General features: G+C 43.7%; 1 protein-coding gene across 11 annotated transcripts in view; it reads right to left on the reverse strand.

The window, feature by feature from the left end:
• MEF2A (myocyte enhancer factor 2A) overlaps positions 1 to 20079 on the reverse strand; it is a 116118-nt gene continuing 96039 nt past the window's right edge. For 4 of the 11 annotated variants that reach the window (XM_060755654.2, XM_060755657.2, XM_060755655.2 and 1 more), the window contains exons 7-11: positions 18096 to 18286; positions 14123 to 14167; positions 6704 to 6830; positions 4561 to 4687; positions 1 to 1596 (exon numbers count right to left, since the gene is read on the reverse strand). In XM_060755654.2, the coding sequence (XP_060611637.2) occupies positions 1218 to 1596; positions 4561 to 4687; positions 6704 to 6830; positions 14123 to 14167; positions 18096 to 18286 (869 nt within the window). In that variant the 3' untranslated portion in view covers positions 1 to 1217. The remainder of the gene's footprint in view (positions 1597 to 4560; positions 4688 to 6703; positions 6831 to 14122; positions 14168 to 18095; positions 18287 to 20079) is intronic. The other 7 variants (XM_060755659.2, XM_060755662.2, XM_060755664.2 and 4 more) reach the window with 2 other exon arrangements.

Genomic DNA, 20079 nt, shown 5'->3' on the forward strand with positions numbered 1-20079 from the left:
TTTGGCTCAAATTTTTAATTTACATATAGAATAATAATAATAATAATAGTAATAAGTATTCATGGCTTATTTTTCCCCAAAGGTTCTGCCTGCAAGGTTTTGCGTTTCCGATTCCTCTCCCGAAACCAAAAGCAACAACAGACAGTCCAAAAAAAAAAAAAATAGAAACAAGTCAGACCTATTCTCTACCAAAAAAAAAACGAAAAGCTACACCGTACAGCTTTGGCTTGTATAAATAATTCATAGCAGAATGTGTTCAAAAGTACTGTATATAATAATTCTCCATATAGATAAGTCTTCAAAGAAGGGTATTTTTTTTCTCTCTCTCTCTTTAATAAAAAATATACACGAGCTAAAACTTGTCTTTCTATCTTTTTTAAAAAAGGTCAGAGGAACGTAAGAAAGAGCTTTGAAAACATATCCCAATTATCATAACTTAATATATTAAAATTTCCATCTTTACGGATTCTCTTCTATAGGCTAATTATCTTCTGAATACGTCATGCACTTTTATGTCTCTGCCTCACACACACACACTTGGTTACAAAAATCGTATCTGACCCTCTATTTTACTTTTTTTTGCACGTGCAAAAACAGGTGTGTGTTTTGTTTATATTTATTTATTTATTTTTTCTGTAAAATAATGCCAGCCCTTCTCCATGCACTCTTTGCAAGAGAGACCCATGCTAGACTGGGTAGTAGTAGTAGAAGTAGTAGTAGTAGTAATAGAGGTCCTTCTATGTACAGTATTGCTTTCTCTTTTCTACTGCTCTGCTGCTACAAAGCGTAAGGATAACTACAGGATACCACACGGTTGTTGGAAAACACACACTGGGAACGACGACTACAGGCAAGCCCTCGAGCTTCTGCCACTTTCGTTTGGGAGGTTACATAGGGGAACGTGTTCTCATTTGAGGAACATCGTCCAGAGAGAGTAAGTGCCAGGCTAGAGGGTTCTTCTGCTCTATCTCTGAACACCACAGGGCACCTGGAGCTGCTATACAAGGAGTCGGTATTAAGTGCCTGCTGATTGCTGCTTTTCGTGTCTCCGCTACACACACTCACACATATATATGTATACAAAGATATATATATGCATGTATGTATATATACATATAAATATTTATTTCATGTCCTTATTTATAAATTTAGATATGTCAGGACTGTCCTCTGGTAGAACTCAAGTGTAGAAACCCAAGGAGGAGGAGGAGCAAGGATTAGGTCACCCAAGTGTCCATCCGCATCCGCTTCACGGTGGGGCTCTCCCGGTCTTCCGCGTTGGGGGGCCTTCCCAGCGCGACGGGTGAGTGGAAGTCGCCTCGAGGGTCCTCTCGGTCGCTGCCGTCGTACGAACTGCTGGAACTGCTCAGGCTGTCGACAGGAGAGCGACCCATGTCCTGCCGCGATGTCGCCTGCTGCTGCTGCTGCGCCTGCTGCTGCTGCTGCTGCTGTGGAGCCTGTTGCTGCTGTTGCTGTTGCGGGAACGTGGACGGAGTCACTCTTTCTCGAGGAGGGGAAATCGGTTCAGATTTGATGTTAATATTTTGGTTGGTGTTAATGGATAAACTGGAACCCTGAGAGAGTTGGCCTCCAGCCCTGAGAAGATTTAAAGCCAGGTTGGGGGAAAGAAGAGAAGGGAAACGTCATTTTTGCCAAATGAGACTGTTAAAAGGACACTACAATCTTAAAATCACAGGAACGGAAAAGCCGCCACCCCTGATCAACAGTGAGGTGAAGTTCAGCCTTTTTTTTTTTTGGTCATGGCAGGAGTGACTTGAGAAACTGCAAGTCGCTTCTGCTGTGAGAGAATTGGCCATCTGCAAGGATTGCAGACATTGCCCGGATGATTTTGATGTTTTTATCATCCTTGTGGAAGGCTTCTCTCATGTCCCCGCATGAGGACCTGGAGCTGATAGAAGGAGCTCATCCACCTCTCCCTACCGGGAGCCTCTGGTGGCGAAGTGGGTTAAACCCCTGTGCCAGCAGGACTGAAGACCGACAGGTCACAGGTTCGAATTTGGGGAGAGGCGGATGAGCTCCCTCTACCAGCTCCAGCTCTTCATGCAGGGACATGAGAGAAGCCTCCCACAAGGATGATAAAACATCCAATCATTGGGGTGTCCTCTGGGCAACATCCTTGCAGATGGCCAATTCTCTCACACCAGAAGTGACTTGCAGTTTCTCAAGTCTCTCCTGACATGACCAAAAAAAAAATTCCACCTCTCCCCGGATTCGAATCTGCGACCTGTCGGTCTTCAGTCCTGCTGGCACAGGGTTACTCCACTACGCCACTGGGGGCTCCAGTTCAGCCATGGCAAGGATGTACTTTCCTTTGAATTTGAGGTTGCTTCAAAATGTTTTTTCCCCTGCAAGCAAACTATGGGTTAATAGCCAGAAGTAAACTACAACTAGAACCCATGGTGTGCTTACAAAAAACAGGTTGATTACTAGGGATCTTTGAGTGGTGATCTGTGCCCACACACAAATGGAGCACACTGACCTAACAACAGGGTTTGGTACTACATTTGCACTAACTGCCGTGTCCACAATATTGTAGTTATGATTTGAGGATAGACATAGAAAGGATGGTATAAAAGAACTCTGAGTGGAAATGAATTGGTAGCTGTTTTTGTCAAAAATATTAAAAATTAACTAGGTATTTTTAATTACAAAAATGTGAGCCAAGCACTGAAAGGGTCAATGGATGCAATGACTCAGCAAAAGCTGCAGTTCAATATAAGCAGGTGTGTCTGTAGCTTAGTAGGCCTCAGTGTTTGTTGACCTCAATCTGAGAGATGCCTCAGTGTGAGAGGCCTCAGTATAATTATGAGAGAGACCTCAATCTGAGAGATGCCTCAGTGTGAGAGGCCTCAGTATAATTATGAGAGAGACCTCAATCTGAGAGATGCCTCAGTGTGAGAGGCCTCAGTATAATTATGAGAGAGACCTCAATCTGAGAGATGCCTCAGTGTGAGAGGCCTCAGTATAATTATATGGTGATTGTGTGTTTTGATGGTTTTTATATTGTTATGCTGAATGTTTTGAATTGTATTTTTATAAATGTGTAGCATCGAATTGTTGCCAATTTGTAACCCGCCTTGAGTCGCCTTAGGGCTGAGAAAGGCAGGCTAGAAATACGGTAAATAAATAAATAAACAGGCTATAATGTTGGTAGGCCTCAGTGTGAGTAGGCCTCAGAGTTAGAAGGCCTAGTGCCATGATGGCGAACCTATGACACATATGTCAGCACTGACACGCGTAGCCATTTTCGATGACACTTGGTCGCATGCGGCCGCATACAGAGAAGGTGGGGCCACATCCCAAGAAGGACATTTCATCTTCGGCTCCTACACCAGCATTTTTCTATAATGCTGAGATATATGGCATTATAGAAAAAGCAGGTAAGTTAAATAATTAGTTTTTGGTTTATTAAATACAGTTATATATTACAATAATATATTTTTGTTATTAAACTATAAATATCATGAAATTATGGTTTTTTCTCGAAGTGACACCCCACCCGAGTTATGCTCGTTTTTTTGGCAAGTATTGACACACCAAGCTCAAAAGATTGCCTATCATTGGCCTCATAGTGTGAGAAGCCCCAGGTTGAAGACCTTGTGTGTGAAGCTCCAGTATGAAGGCTGCTATGGGAAAAATGCTACTGAGTTGCCCAAGGGCTGAGAAAAGTAAATAAGTAAATAAATAAGTAAATAATAAATGCTGTGTGAAGCTTTTGTGTAAGCTTGGTGTGCGAGGAAGCTCAGTGAGAGTGAAGCTGCTTATCTGCATGAGAAAGAAGCCCAGCGTTGAAGCAAAGAAGGAAGTATAAAGAACTTTATTTGTGTCATGGAAACCTTGTTTTTGTAAATAGTGCAACCATATTATTTTGCTACAAAGAACAGTCTCCTTTGGAAGAGATAATATTGATCTCTGTGTTTTGTTCTTTGTATCACTTTGGGCAACTGGTGCTGGTTCAAGCTGCTGCTAATAAGTTGCTCTGCTATATGTTTATGAGGAGGGTCTTTAGTTAAGAAGCCCACTCACCCAACAGTTTTTACCTTTATTGTGCAACCCATCCGTTCAACCACCTGGAGCTAAACGGGGTATTGGACAATGTCGTTTCCGCAACCCATTTGGCACTGATATAAATGGAAAAATGGACCCCTGTTTCCAAACATAGATGGATGAAACATCCATGAGTTCCCAAAGTGCGGCTTCTTTGTGATCCGGAGCAGAACAGCATCCAAAAACTCTTTAAGTAAAATGTGCTGCATTCACTGCCTTGGCAATACTGTCTTTAAACTCATGCCAGTTTCATTTATTTGTTTATTCAAATGGGGGGGAAGATCATAACATCGTTATTTGCATGCAGAAGGGACAACAAAGGGGCCCAGCAGGAGCACAGAGATTTCCCTATTCTCATCTCCAAGTCATAAATCACCACCTTCATGAAGGAAGCCATGTGCAAGTTTCCAAAAGGTGAAAACACCGCCCCCAGCCAAACAAGGCTACACTTGAACACTGGGGTGTGTGTTTGTGTGTGTGTGTTGTACTCACACGAGAGAAGTAAGGGCTGCTTGTCCTAGGTGATGCTGTTGCCAGGCAGATACTTGTCCCAATGACAGCATTCCTGGGGAGTTAAATCCCTGGAGGGTTGACAGGTCTGCACTAGTCAAAGAGTAATCTGAAAGGCGGAGCAAGCAAAACCATTACTTTTCATCAAAACATCCAGGATTTTCATTTTCTCCAACTCAATGCCGGGAAGAATGGTTCTGAATTCACAAACACTCGCTTGGACGTCTTGCGATGTACAGGGTTAGTCAAAATGCATAGGCCAAACATACATACAATTGTATGTATGTTTGGCCTATGCATTTTGACTAACCCTGTATTTTCTGGCTTTGATCTTGCTTGAAGGACTGCAATCTCACATTGATGACAACCTCAAGACCCAAGATTGACTAACATATTATTACATCTCAAACTCTAGATCAGGCATGGGCCAAATTGGGCCCTCCGGGTGTTTTATTTATTTATCAATTTTATATACCGCCACTCCCCGAAGGCTCGGAGCGGTTTACAATATACATATGCAATACATTACATTGAAAATCAAAGAAAAATTTCAATCAGCAAGATTCAAATGCCAGCCTAAATAAATAAGTTTTACAAGCTCTACAATTACCTAGTTACTTACTTAAGTTTATTCGATGCTTAGACCATAGGTCTTTCACATACAAGGCAAGGCAAATAAATAAATACATGAACACCAGATTATTAAATACAATATAAAATACACAATAAAATCCTATAAATCGTTAAAATGCTACATATATCGATGGCAAGATGCACCTTTAAAATACTACATAATGTATAGACTCATACCTGCGTAATTAAAAATCAAGTAAAAGCAAATAAGTTTTACAAGCTCTACGAAAAGATAGTAAGTCTCGGAGAGCTCGTGTTTCCGCTGGCAAGGCATTCCACAGGTAAGGAGCCACTACCGTGAATGCTCTACGCCTAGTAGACATCAGGTGAAAGGTCCTAAAATTGGGCACTTCAAGGAGATTCTGATCATCTGAATGGAGTGATCTCAGGAGTTGTTAGGGGGTGAGGTGGTCCCTCAGGTACTCCAGCGCCAGGCCATAGAAGGCCTTAAAGGTAAGAATCAGCACTTTGAAGGTAATCCGGTGCTCAATGAACAACCAGTGCAGTTGCTGCAAGATTGGAGGGATATGACACCTCGCTGGGACCCCTGCGAGAAGCCAGGCAGCAACATTTTGCACTAGTTTATGTTTCCGGATCACCAATAAAGGCAGGCCTATGTAGAGGGCGTTACAGTAGTCCAACCTTGAGATGACCGTAGCCTGGATCACCGTGGCCAGGTCGTCCCTGGACAGTTAGGGAGCCAGACGCCTAGCCTGATGCAGATGGGAAAATGCGATTCTGCTAGCGGCGGAGGCCTGGGCCTCCATCGTCAGCAGAGGACTCCCAGACTCTTTACCAAAGATGACGGGCATAATGTCACACCATCCAGGGTAGTCAACCGGATCACTCCTCCATCCGGGCGACCCAACCAAAGTATCTCCGTCTTTGCTGGATTCACCCTCAACCTAATGGCACGCAACCATCTAGAAACGGCTTCAAGGCATTGATGAAAATTATCGGGTATGGAGTCTGGTCGGCCTTCCATCCTCAGAATGAGTTGAGTGTCATCAGCATACCGATAGCACTAAAGCCCAAAGCCTCGCACCAGCTGGGCAAATGGTCGCATATAGATGTTAAACGGGGGGGGGGGGGGGGAGGATACCCCCCTGAGGGACCCCACATTCAAGAGGGGTCCTCTTAGAGACCGACCCTTCCCTCTCCACACGTTGGCCCCGCTTTTGAAGGAAAGAGGACAGCCATTTAAGGGCCATCCTCCTAATTCCAGCCACTGCTAGGCGGTGAATCAAAAGGTTGTAATCGACTGTATCAAATGCTGCCGTGAGGTCCAATAAATTGGACTTCCACAATTCCTCTTCCTTTTCCCCCTCAGCTGCTTACGTGAAAGGGCCTGAGGCCAGGAATTGTGGGAGTTGAAGACCAAAACACCTAGAGGGAGGACCCAAGTTGGCCCATGCTTGATCTAGATTCAACTAGTTTAGAATATTCACAATACCCCCCTATGGAAGAGAATGACAAGCTTGGAGCCTCTTACCAGTGTTGTAGGCGGTAGGCATAGCAGAATACACCAGTCCCTGCGGAGGTAAGCTTGGAGTTGTCACAGACACAACCGGTGTGGCAAGAGGTTGTGTAGACTGAGAACTGGTTAGCCGTTGTGTGTTCTGTAAATGGTTGACAAGACAACAGATTGTAGTAAACAACGTTTAAAACAACAACAACAACCACACAATCGAGCACACAATCAACAACAACCACACAATCAAGTGGGGTTTTCTCCTTGCAATGAGTGGCTTAGTCCTCATTAGTGCCCCAAAAAACATAATAATAATAATAATAATAATAATAATAATAATAATAGTAATGACTCTGGCACAAGCCAGGAAAGGTGGTCCCAGTGGTGATTGGCACACTGGGTGCAGTGTCTAAAGTCCTTGGCTTGCACTTAAACACAATCAGCGCTGACAAAATTACCACCTGTCAGCTGCAAAAGGCCACCCTACTGAGATCTGCATGCATTATTTGCCAATACATCACACAGTCCTAGACACTTGGGAACTGTCCTACGTGTGATTCAATACAACAGCCAGCAAAGTGATCTTGTTTGCTATGTACTAATCTTTTTTGTGTTTATAATAATAATAATAATAATAATAATAATAATAATAATAATAATAATAGAGTAATTTTATTATATATTACATTATATATGATATAATTTAATTTTATATTATAATATTATAATTGTATATTATATATTACATGCAATATGATTAATATTACTAACAATATTGCAGTACAGTGGTATAGTACAATATAGTAATCCTGTCCTTTAGAAGGGAACTCAAGACTTGGCTGTGGGACTTTGCATTTGACCATTGAATAGCAGCTTGTAGGAAGAAGACATAAGCAATTTCGAAGTGACAATGAATTGACCCCGACTTTAATTGGCGTGTTTTAACAACTGTTTATTTAATGTTTTGTTTTAATGATTTTTTTGATTGTTCTTATCATTATGATGGCACCAAATGGTGTTTGCTGTGAGGCTGCCCTAAGTCCCCCCTCGGGGGTGAGAAGGGTGGGGTACAAGTATATGAAATAAATAAATAAAATATGGCATACAGGTATAATATTGTAATTTAGTAATACAAATATATTAAGTATAATTACTCCTGATAATATATCACAATATACTGTTTTAGATTTGTATATTTTCAGTTGTAATGCTTTTGATTGTGAGCCGCTTTGAATCTCTGTATGGAGAGATAAAGCTCATGCTCCCACCTCTTTCGCAGGCGCGATTGGTGGGGACGAGGGAGAGGGCCTTTTTGGTGGCGGCCCCCCGACTCTGGTACTCACTTCCCAGGGACATCAGACATGCCCCAACTCTGGCAGTCTTTAGGAGTAGCCTGAAAACGTGGTTGTTCCAGTGTATCTTCCCAGAATAAGGAAAACTCTCAGCAATATGCCCTCAAAATGCACTTTATCATTGATTTAAGACTGACTGCGTTCCCTCAATTCTCTCTGAAAATGTTCACGTCACGTCAGCATTATTTTAATTTTAATCTATTACATTTGGCCCCGCCATTGGTTTTTAACATGTTGCATGGTTTTTAACATGTTGCTTATTTTTGTTTATGTGATTTATTTGAATTATATTGTATTGACTGTTTTATTTGATGTTTTGTTTACTGATGTATTGTAAATGCCTTAGTCACTTCCAGATTGGACTACTGTAATGCACTCTACGTGGGGCTGCCCTTGAAAACAGCCCGGAAATTTCAATTGGTCCAACGGGCGGCGGCCAGGTTGTTAACTGGTGCTCCTTACAGAGAGAGGTCAACCCTCCTGTTTAAGGAGCTCCACTGGCTGCCATTCATTTTCCGGTCCCAATTCAAGGTGCAGGTGCTTACCTAAAAAGCCCTAAATGGTTTGGGACCCGCCTACCTATGTGACTGCATCTCTGTGTACGAACCCACACGATCCCTTCTTTCATCTGGAGAGGCCCTGCTCATGATCCCACCTGCATCGCAAGTGCGACTGGTGGGGACGAGGGATAGGGCTTTCTCGGTGGTGGCCCCTCGACTCTGGAACTCTCTCCCTAAGGACATCAGGCAGGTCTCGTCGTTAGCAATCTTTAGGAGGAGCTTGAAAACGTGGTTGTTCCAGTGCGCCTTTCCAGAATAAGGAATCTCCTAGCACTATGTCCCAACGCACTTTATCAGAGATTTAGGATATCTGCATGCCCATCCCCCTCCAAACACCCCACCTGTCATGCCCAGCACTTTTAGTTTTGTTACAATTGGCCCGGCCATTGTTTTTAATTGCGTCATTGGGTGTTGTTAATTGTTGTTGCTTTGGGTTTTTTTTAGTTATTGTGTTGTTGTTGCTGCTGCTGCTATTTTACTGTTGTATTTGGGCTCGGCCTCTTGTAAGCCGCACCAAGTCCTTCGGGAGGTGGTAGCAGGGTACAAATAAAGGATTATTATTATTATTATTATTATTATTATTATTATTGTGGGCTTGGCCTCATGTAAGCCGCACCGAGTCCCTTGGGGAGATGATCCACTGGCTGCCGATTTGCTACCGGGCTCAATTCAAAGTGCTGGCGTTGGCCTATAAAGCCCTAAATGGTTCTGGCCCAAGTTACCTATCCGAACGTATCTCTGCCTATCAGCCCGCCAGGACCCTAAGATCTTCTGGGGAGGCCCTGGTCTCTATCCCGCCTGCTTCACAGGTGCAGCTGGCGGGGACGAGAGACAGGGCCTTTTCTGTGGTGGCCCCCCGGCTGTGGAACGCCCTTCCTATGGAGGTAAGATCAGCCCCCTCGCTAATGGTGTTCCGAAGGAGATTAAAAACTTGGATGTTTGAATGGGCATTCGGTTAAACAGTGCAATGAATGTGATGATTACAGGAATGGAAATTTGGACGACGGATTGGATCACGACTCTAGTTATGAGATGCATTGTGTTGTTTATTGTTGTGTCAATATTGTATATTATGCTTTTATGGTTTTAAATTGTATATAGTTGATTGATTCTTATCCTTGTTGTAAACCGCGTTGAGTCGCCTGTTGGGCTGAGAAACTGCGGCATACAAGTAAAGTAAATAAATAAATAATAGCGGGGTACAAATAAAGTATTATTATTATTATTATTATTATTACTTTTATTATTATTATTATATAAATAAATATGTGTTGTTGTTTGTCAGGCACGCGCTGAACTAGGTGCATCATCTGAGAAGCCTCTCCCTTGCCTGGACATTTTGTACTATGTTGAGTATGAGCAGCCGAGTGAAGAAAACCCATGAGCTAGATTCAGACAAGACAGATAGGCAACGATTGCCCTTGGAGCAGTCACACTCGCTGCCATCTGACCATTCTTCATGGGGCAGCTGGCAGCACAAAAGCCCTTAAGTGCTGAACTTTGGGTCTCGTGTGCATATGATTACTGTAATTGCATCAAAACAAACGAAACCCTTCCAAGCTGTCCTCCTTGCTAACAGCATGTCTTGGACATAGAGTCACTTAAAGAAACACATTCAAGACTAATGCAGGTCAGCAGATCAGGGTTGGTTTTTTTGTTTTGTTTTTTTAACCAAGCTGCAGATACTGCTGGAAAAAACCCAACTGTCTAAATAGTTTGAAAACTTTTCAAAAGCTAGCTTTGGAACCAGCTCAGTCCAGTAGCAAGGAAGGCCTGGGGCAGAAGAGTTCAAGAGACACCACCGGGGTCATCTGCATAACCTTCTCAAAGAGAAGAGGAAAACATTAGCTCTGCTACCAAAACCTATGGCGAAGATGGTTGTCCCCAACCCCAATGGGGTTCCCATTCTACGTTTCTTATTATTCCTTTCACTCATAGATAGGGAAATGACTACAACCAAGAAACGCCATGGAGAGATGATAACTCCAACTCCTGCACAGATGCACAATGAGCGCAGCGCACTGAAATCTTTGCCTAGAGCCACACTACGGATTGAGCCAGTCCTAACTAGCTTTGGCTCCAATGATAAGCCCATGACCTAGTTTGAAGGAGGCCTCTCAATTATGTTTTAGGCAGCTGCATGATTCCCCACAAGTCATGCCACCAGAGGGCAATCGCCTCCCACAGCCCATCACCATAAACCAGCCTTTGTCTATGAAGACCGCTTCACATCATCCTTCGCACTTATTAAAAGATTTACCACGCATACCCTTTCGCTCATAACACGTGATGTTGATACATGCATTTCACTTTGCATGTTTTTCAGTGAATTAAAGACATCACTGACTGACACACTCATGCGCACATCTCGTTATGTGCCTGTGGCATCCGTATATTCCGGTGTCCACTGTACATACGCACCAAATCTAATGTGTGTGCAGCCATTAGAAGGACTGCTTTTTCTGCTTCAACCTCGTAACAGGCAAAAATATGATATATTTTCAATGGCACTTCCCTAACTTCATGCATTCCAGTTGTGTCATGTGAAGCTCTTCTCAACCCCTATGGGGGTCGCAAGGGAGTATCAGAGGGGTCACCAAAGGCCATCAGAAAACACAGTATTTTCTGTTGGTCATGGGGGTTCTGTATGGGAGGTTTGGCCCAATTCCATCATTAGTGAGGTTCAGAATGCTCTTTGATAGTAGGTGAACTATAAATCCCAGCAACTACAGCTCCCAAATGCCAAGGTCTATTTTCCCCAAACTCCACCAGTGTTCACATTTGTGTAGATTGAGTCTTCATGCCAAGTTTGGTCCAGATCCATCACTGCTCTCAACTCCCAAACTCAAGGTCAATGCCCATCAAATCCTTCCAGTATTTTCTGTTGGTCATGGGAGTTCTGTGTGCCAAGCTTGGTTCAATTCCATTGTTGTTGGGAGTTCCGAATCCTCTTTGATTGTAGGTGAACTATAAATCCCAGCAACTACAACTCCCAAATGCCAAGGTCGATTTTCCCCAAACCCCAGCAGTGTTCACATTTGTGTGGATTGAGTCTTCATGCCAAGTTTGGTCCAGATTCATCACTGCTATCAGGATGCAGGTGAACTACAACTCCCAAACTCAAGGTCAATGCCCATCAAATCCTTCCAGTATTTTCTGTTAGTCATGGGAGTTCTGTGTGTCAAGCTTGGTTCAATTCCATCACTGGTGGAGTTCAGAATGCTCTTTGATTGTAGGTGAACTATAAATCCCAGCAACTACAACTCCCAAATGACGAAAGCAATCCCCTCCCCAAATCCCACCAGTATTCATATTTGGGCATATTGGGTATTTGTGCCAAATTTGGTCCAGTGAATTAAAGTACATCCTGCATATCAGCTATTTACATGACGATTCAGAACAGTAGCAAAATTACTGTTATGAAGTAGCGAGGAAAATAATTTTAGGGGGGGGGGTCACCACAACATGAGGAACTGTATTAAGAGGTTGCGGCACTGGAAAGGTTGAGAAACACTGCTCTAGCAGTTAATGGGCACCACCGTTGTGCCAGCAACATTTCAAATTAACACAAGGAATATCTTTCATATTTATGTAACTTTTTGTTCTGACAGGTCAGAGAAGAGAATAAAAACTATCCATCTTTGACATGGGACCCATTCTGTTTGTTGGGAAATGTAGGAGAGCAATGGTTCTTTCAAGGCAAAACCTGAACAACAACCAGTCCAATAGTCATCCACACCACACTCACACCAGGTCCATCCTCAAATAAATGGCTCAAAAGAGGACAAAGGCACCTTCATTAGCCAAATTCTAACAATCGTGTTGTCAAAGGCTTTCGTGGCAAGAATCACTGGGTTGCTATGAGCTTTCCAGACTGTCTGGCCATGTTCCAGAAGCATTCTCTCCTGCCATTTCACCCACATCCATGGCAGGCATGCTCAGAGGTTGGTTCATCAGGTGCTCTGGCATGAAAGGAACTGCAGACGAATTCAACCAGAGAAGTCAGCCATAGCTGAATTCCAGACAAGAATCAATTAGGGACAGTTAACACATCCCAACAAAGGATCCCCCCTGGCGGCAACCTGCCAGGCATTGAAGCTACAAGGCTATTAAATCAAGGTGGCCATTTGCAACATTCACGTGATCCTCAAGCAGACAAGAGTTCTTTCTCTCACACTGAACATCACAGATACACACACACACACACCTCCCTTGCCTAGTTTCCAACACAAATGTCAACCTCTGAGGATGCATGCCATAGATGTGGGCAAAACGTCAGGAAAGAATGCTTCTTGAGACCTTCCTTGTATACCTGGAACGTCCTCTTCCACCGAGCGCACAGCTTCGGGAGGGACGCACATGGAGCGGTGAGGGAGGAAGGGGACACCCGCCTAGCCAGCTAGATCAGCCGAATCAACCCTGGCGATCAATGGGGTGACAGATGTCACAGCCAGACCGCCCTCACATCCATAATAAAAATGTTGTTGTTGTTGAGAATGCTTCTGGAACATGGCCAGACAGCCTGGAAAACTCACAGCAACCCTCTTCCAACCACCTCTTGTTACTTGTGCGTTTTCCTTGGGGAAAGTCCTTTTTCCTCTTGAGAAACTGAACACAGGTGCCATTGATATTTCTTTGCTCATCACTAGCACTTCACATTGAAGCAATAAGCAAGCGCTCATTTACGACCAGCATGTATGGTTTGTGCATTACATTTTGGCTTCAACGCACAACACAGTAGCCAAGAGGAGGAGGCATTCACGAAAATAAAAACAGACAAAACACAGCAAGGTCATGCTTTCATGCAAAGAGCCCCATAACAGCAACTGATCTGGGTTGAAATTACTAAATCCCTACCCTTTTTGTGATGTTCTTTCTGAAATGACTGCATGAGTTGTGCTGATTGAAAAATGTATTAATTTGGGTGGCACCACAAAAAAGGAGCCTTGTATTTACAATAAACCAAATGATGAACATATTGTTTATTGCTTTTATTTTTTGTTTGTTGGGTTTTAAAAAAACAATGCTAATACCTTTGTCAAGCAACGGGGAAAATCAGCTTGCTGTTGTTGTGTGTGACTTGGTGTAAATAGGGAAGCCCCGTGTGGTTTGCTCCTCTTGTAGAGCATGAAATTAACTTTGTCTCCAGAAGGAGGGTGACCTCACCAGGAATGATGTAATCCCAAAGAAGGAAAGCAGCAGCAACACAGGATCTGGGTGACAATTTGCGGAACTTCATGAGCGAAGTCCGTCTCTAAATTAGTAAGGGACGGCAGCACAATCAAAGGATTTCAGAACATTTCCTCAAAGCTTATTCATGAGTGGGAGCAGTTGCTGTTACGAGGTTCCACCCCAATGTTCCCCTTTCAGCAGTAGGTTCCAAATTAACTCTTTGGGTAAGAAGTGTATTAAACATAGAGGGTTATGATAAACATAGGCAATGTTTGTTTTCTCTGCAAAAAAGGGAACACTGGTTCAAGTCACACCACACAGTTAACATGAACGCTCCAGATTTTGATGTTTCATACCAAGTAGGAACCCAGACTCACCAACTCCAATTCATCCTCCTCCGACTGTACTCAGCAAACAAGAGGAATAATACAGTTACTAAGAATAGGACAGCATTCAAGAATGAAAGAGTCATGCTGATACTTGAAGAGTCGGCTATATTTAGCCTCGCTAGTATTTTGAATTTACAATGTGATTCAGTAAGCAGACTCGTGTCACGTGCAACACAGCGATTTCGCAGAAAGCTCTGCTAGCCAGCCTGACAAAAACCCTACGCACAACTGGCCCAAACTTTCTAAGAGCAAAGGAATAGTGCGCTCACCAGCAACAGCGTTTGTTTCTTGTGAAGCCTACTGCAAACATTTTTAAACCAAAGAGCATGGTGAGTTCTGCTAAGCTGTTTTGGGAGCTCATCATTGGGCTGATTCAGAACAATGAGCCAAAACAAGCTGAGATTCCCAGTACGGACTCAACTGGCAACTCAGAGCCTGTGAGAGCTTGAGGAAATGTAGAATTATGTAACTGAGGTGAGGTGCTCTTCTGACTTGCACCACAGTCAACATGAGGACGAAATGGCCCTCGAGGTCCCTTGCAACACTATGGAATTAACCAGCCAGGATGAGGGAGGAAAGTTGCTTTGTGCCTCCGGGACTAAGAAATAACAGGAAGCATACATATAACTGTGATTCTTTGAATTTATGAATAGACACATAGAGGTCCCTTGTGCCTGTACAATGCACATTTGGAAACTCTTGGTAGGAGTCCCGTTTGTTCTCAGACCACATGTATATTGTATCATATTCGTGCCTTTTTCTTCCATTCTGTGTCAGAAGAGGATAAGTGGCACAAGAAGAACAGAGATGGAGAAGCTACACAAATTTACATTTGATCCTTCAAAGAACCACAGCAACAAGTAAGCAACCTGTTTTTCTACTTTGTGGTCACCTGTAACCATTACTCACCAAATGAAAGCGGGTGGGTCATTCCAAGGTGGATGGAAGAACAGCTCTCTCAACATCAACATCTACTCTGATCACATTATTGAATGACTACACAGCGTTCTCTCACTTATCGCGGGGGTTATGTTCCATGACCCCTCGTGATAAGTGAAATATCGCGATGTAGGGACACTCCCTTCCCACTCCAAGGTGGATGGAAGAACTCCTCTCTCAACATCAACATCTACTCTGACCACATTACTGAATGAACATACAGCGTTCCCTCACTTATCACGGGGGTTACGTTCCATGACCTCCCGTGATAAGTGAAATACCATGATGTAGGGACACTCCCTTCCCACTCCAAGGTGGATGGAAGAACTGCTCTCTCAGCATCAACATCTACTCTATTCATTACCAAATGAATATACAGCGTTCCCTCACTTATCATGGGGGTTTACGTTCCATGACCCCCCGTGATAAGTGAAATATCGCGATGTAGGGACACTCCCTTCCCACTCCAAGGTGGATGGAAGAACTCCTCTCTCAACATCAATATCTACTCTGACCACATTACTGAATGAATATACAGCGTTCCCTCACTTATCACGGGGGTTACGTTCCATGACCTCCCGTGATAAGTGAAATACCGCAATGTGGGGACACTCCCTCCCCACTCTCTCTCACACATTTTTCCTCTCCTCTTTCCCCTCTCATCCTCCCTCCCTCGGGTGCTCATGCCACCCTCTCCTGGCAAGAAGGACACTTTCTCCTACGTGGCACACCTCCTCCTCGCCTTCCCTCCCTCCTTGCCTTCCTTCTTCCTCCGCTTTCCCTCCTGAGGCTGTGAGAGAAAGAAGAGGAGGAGGAAGAAGAAGATGCTGGGGAGGAAATAGAGGGAGCTGCTGGAGCCACTGCCCCTTCAGCCAAGTCTACTCCTGTAGAAGTAGTATGAGCAAGTGAGAGAGAGAAGCAGCAGGAAAGCGGAGGACATTTCTTTCTCCTCCGCTTTCCCGCCTCTTCCCCCTTTCACTCGGCTTGGTATGCACAAACCAGAAATTGCAGATGGCTCACAGTATAATCTATCACAAAAGTATGAAGACAAATTCAAAGCAGCAGTAAAAGTAAAAAGAAAGGGCCTATATTCCCTTTTCACCTATATTCCAAAACATGACCTCCCTTTCCTACTCATTTGGAAACAAGAAAATGCTCATCAAGACAACCAGTATGGTGGAGAAAAAGAAGCTGAGAAAATAGTTTTGTCTAATTGCATCTCCCCATGCAGACCATCCTGGGCACTGCAGTCAATGAAGGATGCCCTCCTCTCAGTCTTGTCACAAGCATGATTGGTGGGAATGAGAGAGGGGGCCTTCTCCGTGGCTGCTCCCCGTCTCTGGAACTCCCATCCTAGAGAAGTGAAAATGGCCCCTACCCTCCTCTCCTTTAAGACACTTCTAAAAATGTACTTATGCACTTTAGCGTACGGAGAAGAGGGGGACTAAAACGCATTATCCATTTGGAATGCTGATCAATTCTAGATGCACTATATGGCTGCCACGGTACATCTTAAAGGAACCCTGGCACCAGCCATTTTTAATATAACTGTGTTTTAAACTGTTTTGAAGGTATTTGTTGTAATGTTTATTTATGTCTTGGTTATGTCTTGGTCTTGGTTAATTGTGTCTTGGTCTTGGTTAATTGTGTCTTACTGACTATTCTGTTATATTTTTTATCTCAATGCTTAATCCCTCGTGGCAAACTCACTGTTATTATTGTGCTCTATAGTGTAATTTGATATGTTCTTTGATGTGTTTTGTACTCGCTTAGGCATTGAACGTCTGCTTTCTTTTATGTAAACCGCCCCAACGCCCCTCAGGCAAAGAGGGCAGTCTAGAAATAAAGTTGTATTATGACTATATTATTATAAGCCTCAATAAAGCTCAATGAGCAGATGGGTTCTTAACAAGATGATGGCTCAGTTCTAGAAGGTTCCAAGTATGCATAGGATGGGCAAATCAGTTTGAGAGAGCCCCAAGCTCTATTTGCCTATGATGCAAACATATTCTATCTGGATGGCAAGAGGTGCACATCCTAGCTCTGCCCTCATCATCATGTTATGTTGTTAATGTTATATGAAAAGCAATGTTTCTTAAGGCAAGCCCTTCCCTTATGTATGAGCAGGGCATTTGCTTCATCATTGAGGAATCTGGTTTGGATGAAACAGAAAGGCCCAATTGCAAGGACAGTTCTCATACCTAAGGACAATTCTCTTCCTCTGGTTGGTTGCTTCCTGTGTCAGAACAACAATGGAAACAGAGAGGGTAGGACTAGCTTGCTCCTCTTTTCCTATTTTGTCACAATATATCTCCATTGCTAGTCAATAAAGGTACAGAAACCACAAACAATATTCTCAGCGTTCGTTATACTGGAACACTTTCCTAGTCTGAAATGCTGTGGAAATAACCAATTCCAATTAGATGGGCCAGAATTCCAATGTTCTGCATAATCCTTTCAATCTCCCTAAAATTGGCTCCTGAAAATTGGATCACACTAAATATAATTTAGGCAAAGTGTTACATTTAAGGATGTCAGACAAATCCACAACGGATAAATCCACAATGGTTGCTAAGTCATGACACATAGAATTATAGAGTTGGAAGAGACCACATGGGCCATCCAGTCCAACCCCCTGCCAAGAAGCAGGAAAATTGCATTCAAAGCAACCCCGACAGATGGCCATCCAGCCTCTGTTTAAAAACTTCCAAAGAAGGAGCCTCCACCACACTCCGGGGCAGAGAGTTCCACTGCTGAACGGCTCTCACAGTCAGAAAGTTCTTCCTAAGTTCTTACAGGTGTCACAACCTGCTGTTTCAAAAAAGCAAATAGTTCAGCACAGGATTTGCAAAGCTTCTGCGAGTGTGGCCCTGCCCCCTTCACAGACCTTTGAATTCAGTTTGAGATAACATCTCTATCTGCACAGATGCGCATGGTTTACCAACAGGAGCACTTTTAAGGATGCTGTGCATAAAGAGAGAAGCGAAAAAGTCAAGCTTACCAATGGAGGCATCATGCCTTTGCTGGATGGTGGGATGACAACCCGGAGGTCTGGCTTTCGGCTGTTCATTCCAAGGTTGCCTCCTCCGGGCGGAGGGGGGGATTTGGTAGGCATCACTTTGCTCAGGCCGTTCCCACTCCCAGTGCTGCTCAGCAGGCCTGGCGAAGCTCGGGAGTTCACAAAGCCATTCCCTAAAGCAAGGAATGAGCAAAAATGAGAGAAAGAGAGAAACTTGTTTTAAGCAGGAAGATTGCACTTGTGAACATACACACACCTTTTTTTTTTTTTTTGGTCGTGCCAGGAGTGACTTGAGAAACTGCAAGTCGCTTCTGGTGTGAGAGAATTGGCCGTCTGCAAGGACGTTGCCCAGGGGACGCCCAGATGATTTTGATGTTTTCATCATCCTTGTGGGAGGCTTCTCTCATGTCCCTGCATGAGGAGCTGGAGCTGATAGAGGGAGCTCATCCACCTCTCCCCGGATTAGAACCTGCGATATGGTCTTCAGTCCTGCCGGCACAGGGGTTTAACCCACTGCGCCACCGGGGGCTCATACACACACCTGATAGTTTTTGATCATCGCTTTTTATAAGGGTTCATATAGATGAGTGGTTCCCAACCTTTTTCTGACAATGGACCACTTTGACAAGGGACCACTCACTCTCCAAAATTAGTACCAAAAGAGTTACGAATCAGTTTTTGTTTGACTTTAGATTCAGTTTAGTTATTTGGGGTGCTGATTCAAAAAATTGCATTGGATAGACCTCATCAGCTCTAGTTTCCGATGCAGAACATATGCCTTTACCTTTACTAGCATATGCTGGCCTAGAGAAAACCATATTTAATAAGCCTCGGCACCATAAGAGGGTTTTACGAGACCAATCGCTCTTGTTGCAAAGGTGTAGTAACTGTGAGGCTACAGACCATATTTTAATTCTTGCATACCACTGATAGTCCACAGACCACAGGTTGGGAACCACGGATATGGACACAACAGCATTCTAGGGAAATATGGCTGCCCTTAAAAGCCTATTAGCAACTTACCAACAAAGAGACCAAGAATGATGAAGAAATCTTTATGAACCATGAATTGCCCACCACTATCAATTATCCCTAAATTGCATTGCTAAGGAGAACAATGATAAAGCTACAAGCAAGAGGTGGGTGGACCTCCTGTCATTGTGTAGCTTCCTCGGATGTCTGCTGCTACCACCCACATCCCAGTTATTATGCTGGGAAATGAAACGCACAGAGGGCAGACACCTGTTTCCCAGCAGAATGCAAGGAATACAATTCTACCAGGGAAAAGGGGTACACATTTAATTCCATAAGCATCATGTCTCTGAGCAGAATGGCTGGGAATCTGTCTGCAGCAGAAAAATGCAGCCTTCATGAGCTCAGAAGAGACCGATGCAGCTCATCAGTCCCAAGAGTACCGTATATACTTGAGTGTATGCTGACCTGAATATAAGCCAAGGCACCTAATTTTACTACAAAAAACTGGGAAAACTTATTGACTTGAGTATAAGCCAAGGGTGGGAAATGCAGCAGGTACTAGGGAGAGGAAGGCGCCACTCTCGGCACAGCAAGCAAGCTGTTCTTTCATTTCCTTCTTCTTTTTTCCTTTCTTTCCTTCTCTTCCATTCCTTCTTTCCCATCTTTCCTTTTCCTGAAACTTCCCTTCCTCCTCTTTTATTTCTTTCCTCCCTTTTCTTGCTCCTTTCCTCCCTCTCTTTTCCTTCCTTCCTTCCTTCTTTTCCCCTTCTACTTCCAATGCTCCATACAGTGCGCTCCGGAATCAATGGGGAGACACTGCTTCTGGGGACCTGCTGCCGTTGCAAAGGAGAAGGGAGGTGGCAATATGCTCCTTTTTCTCCCTCTTCTCCCTCTGTGTGCTTGCCTTTGTGTGTAGGCAAGCACACACAAAGAAGGAAGAGAAAAGGCCTTGACCCAAGTATAAGCCAAGGGGACTTTTTATTTTTTTTAA

Source organism: Anolis sagrei, chromosome 9 (genome assembly GCF_037176765.1).
Source record: "Anolis sagrei isolate rAnoSag1 chromosome 9, rAnoSag1.mat, whole genome shotgun sequence".
Taxonomy (NCBI): domain Eukaryota; kingdom Metazoa; phylum Chordata; class Lepidosauria; order Squamata; family Dactyloidae; genus Anolis; species Anolis sagrei.